Here is a 2,578-nt window from a genome sequence, read left to right as displayed (position 1 = left end):
TTCCTTCGAGATCAATCATGACTTCTTCTTCTCCACCTGCTTACGGCGACAGATTTTCTAACAAGGTGGACAGTAAAGCCCGATATGGAAAAGCTTTGGTAATCAACGAAGGTGGTCTCTTAAATCTGAAAAAACCAGTGTAGGTGTTTGGAAAAGGGAAAGCTATAGCTTTTGAGAATCCTGTGATTTCTAAAATTGTTAATTCTCCAATCGGGTAAACTGTGATTGCTAATGGATATTCTGGTGAGACGTCCTCTCCCAACTCGATGAATTGCCTCAATCCTACTAGGAAGGAGTTAGAAGATAATCTTAATGTTCAAAATATTAGTTATCATGAAAAAGTGATTTCCAAAGCAGATTCAATCCTAGAATCAAGGGAAAGAATTGATCTGGAAAATGTCCGTTCTTGTGGAAATGCAGAATTGAATGAATATCCTGAAATTTCTTTTCAGAAAGAGGTTATTTCAAAAAATTCTATGAATTGGACTCCTAATGTTTGGACAAAGAAGAATAACATTAATGTGTCAGAACTAAATTTCAAGAATGACATCACCGATTGTGATAATGTAGTAAAAATTCATATTCCGAAGGAACAGAAAAATTCAGTGAATCTCCAAAATTCAATTGCTATTAAGGTTTTTGACACCAATGTTCCATTTCATTTAATCTGCTCAGAGTTGAAAAGGCAATGGGCTCAGTTTGGAAAGTTTAACTTAACCATTCTCGGCTTAGGATGGGTTCTATGTGTATTTGATGAAAAGAATGCCTTGGATTTTGTTTTATCAAGCGGTCCATGGTATGTTAAAAATAATATCATAGGCATGGACAAATGGTCTTCCACATTCTCACCTTCTTCTTTGAAACTGCTTACATCTCCAGTTTGGATCAGGTTGCCAAACCTTCCTCTCCACTGTTGGGACGAAATCAACATATGCAGAATTGCCTCCATGGTTGGAAAATCGTGTATGATTGATGGTAACTCATTCCAATGGAATAGAAGAGAATTCGCCAGGGTTTGTGTTCGGATAAACCTGGATACAAAGCTTCCTTTAGGAATTTGGGCTGAAGGATCTTCAGGTAAATTCTATCAAAGAATTGAGTATGAAAAAATTCCCAATTTTTGCTTTTGCTGTGGAAGAATTGGACATCTTGTGGATCAATGTCCAGAAAAAGCTGAAGTAAGACATTCTTCAGTTCAAAAGGCTAATGCGCTTATCAACATGGATATTTCTCAAAATGAAGATAGTTTTCAGAAGAACAATAAGGAAGAATATGGCCCATGGATTCATGTCAATTTCAAGAGAAATAAATTCAGAAAGCAAGGTCCAGTTCACAAGGCTAATTCCCAGAACAGTGGTTGAGATCAATCAAGAGCTGTTGACAGAAGAGTAAATTCCAAATTGAGTTATAGAATTGTGGAGAAAGAACCTGCTGGGGACAATGACAAGCAGATCAATATTCAGAATAGTTCTTTGGTTGAAAAGGATAGGAGAAAGAAAAAATTGAGATGGAAGGTATTTCAATCTCTCATCTGGAGGAGGTAAACAATCACTTGGGTACGTCAGTTTCTACTCCATATATTCCCAATGATATCAATAAATTTTCTATCTTAAACAATATTATTGAAGATGGTGAGATTGTGGAACCGGTTGTTGAGAATGTTAATGTTTCTATTGGCTGTGATATCTACAATTCCCTGAGCATGGAGGAAGGGAATTGTGACAACAATATTGAATCAGTCAATGCTTCTAGTTCTAAGAAGAAAGGATTCAAGCAACTTAAAAGCTTAGGACCTATCAATTTGAATTTAAGGAGTAGAAGATTGGGAGGTCCTCAAATAGAAAAAGTGGGGAATTCTTCCCCTCTTTTGAAATAATGTCTTCCTTTGGTTTCTGGAATTGCAGGGGAGCCAGGAAGAGGAGAGCTTCCTTGTATTTGAAGGAGATTGTAAAAAAAAAAATGGTATTTTATTTATGGGTTTTCTAGAAACTAAAGGCACTTTGTTCAATAGAAGTGATATTGATATGTTAATTGGATATGGATGGGATTTTTTCCAAGTTCCCTATATAGGGAAGTCTGGTGGTTTATTAATAACTTGGAAAATTGCTTTGGCTTCATTCACGATTTTTGAATCTTCAAACCAATTTGTAATTGGGGAGATATATATCAAAAACAAAGTTAGATGGAGGATTGCTACTATCTGTGGTAGCTTTAATGCTTACAAAAGGAGGATTCTATGGGAAAAATTGTAGCTTTATACCTCTAATGACATTGCCATGGTCATTGGAGGTGACTTCAATTGTATTCTTAATAAAGAAGACAAAAAAGGAGGAAGGAGATTTGTATATTCTATGGGTGCCAAAGAGATGGAGTCCCTTCTCACCTCTAATGACTTTCATGAAGTAAGGAGCATTGGACCTAAATTTACTTGGAGCAATAATAATTCTAGAGTTAACAGAATTCTTGAGAAGCTGGACAGGTATTATCTGAACTCGGTGGCGTTAAGTTCTCATCAACATATGGTTGTTAAACACCTTGCTAGGATAGCCTCGGACCATTGTCCAATCATTTTGAAATT

General features: G+C 36.1%; 1 protein-coding gene across 1 annotated transcript; it reads left to right on the top strand.

Annotated features, from left to right (window-relative positions):
* The first annotated feature begins 266 nt into the window (after window positions 1–266).
* LOC110107536 lies at window positions 267–1,361 on the top strand. Its single transcript, XM_020837811.2, has one exon. The coding sequence runs from the start codon at window positions 267–269 to the stop codon at window positions 1,359–1,361; it is 1,095 nt and encodes a 364-aa protein (XP_020693470.2).
* The last annotated feature ends 1,217 nt before the right edge of the window (window positions 1,362–2,578 follow it).

This window comes from Dendrobium catenatum, unplaced genomic scaffold (genome assembly GCF_001605985.2).
Source record: "Dendrobium catenatum unplaced genomic scaffold, ASM160598v2 original_scaffold_112685, whole genome shotgun sequence".
NCBI classification, from domain to species: Eukaryota; Viridiplantae; Streptophyta; class Magnoliopsida; order Asparagales; family Orchidaceae; genus Dendrobium; species Dendrobium catenatum.
Note: the sequence above shows the minus strand (reverse complement) of the source record. Positions and strands in the feature narration are given on the sequence as shown.

Bases quoted from the DNA above. Each gene is read 5' to 3' on its own strand.
- LOC110107536 (XM_020837811.2), top strand. From the start codon at position 267: ATGAATTGCCTCAATCCTACTAGGAAGGAGTTAGAAGATAATCTTAAT.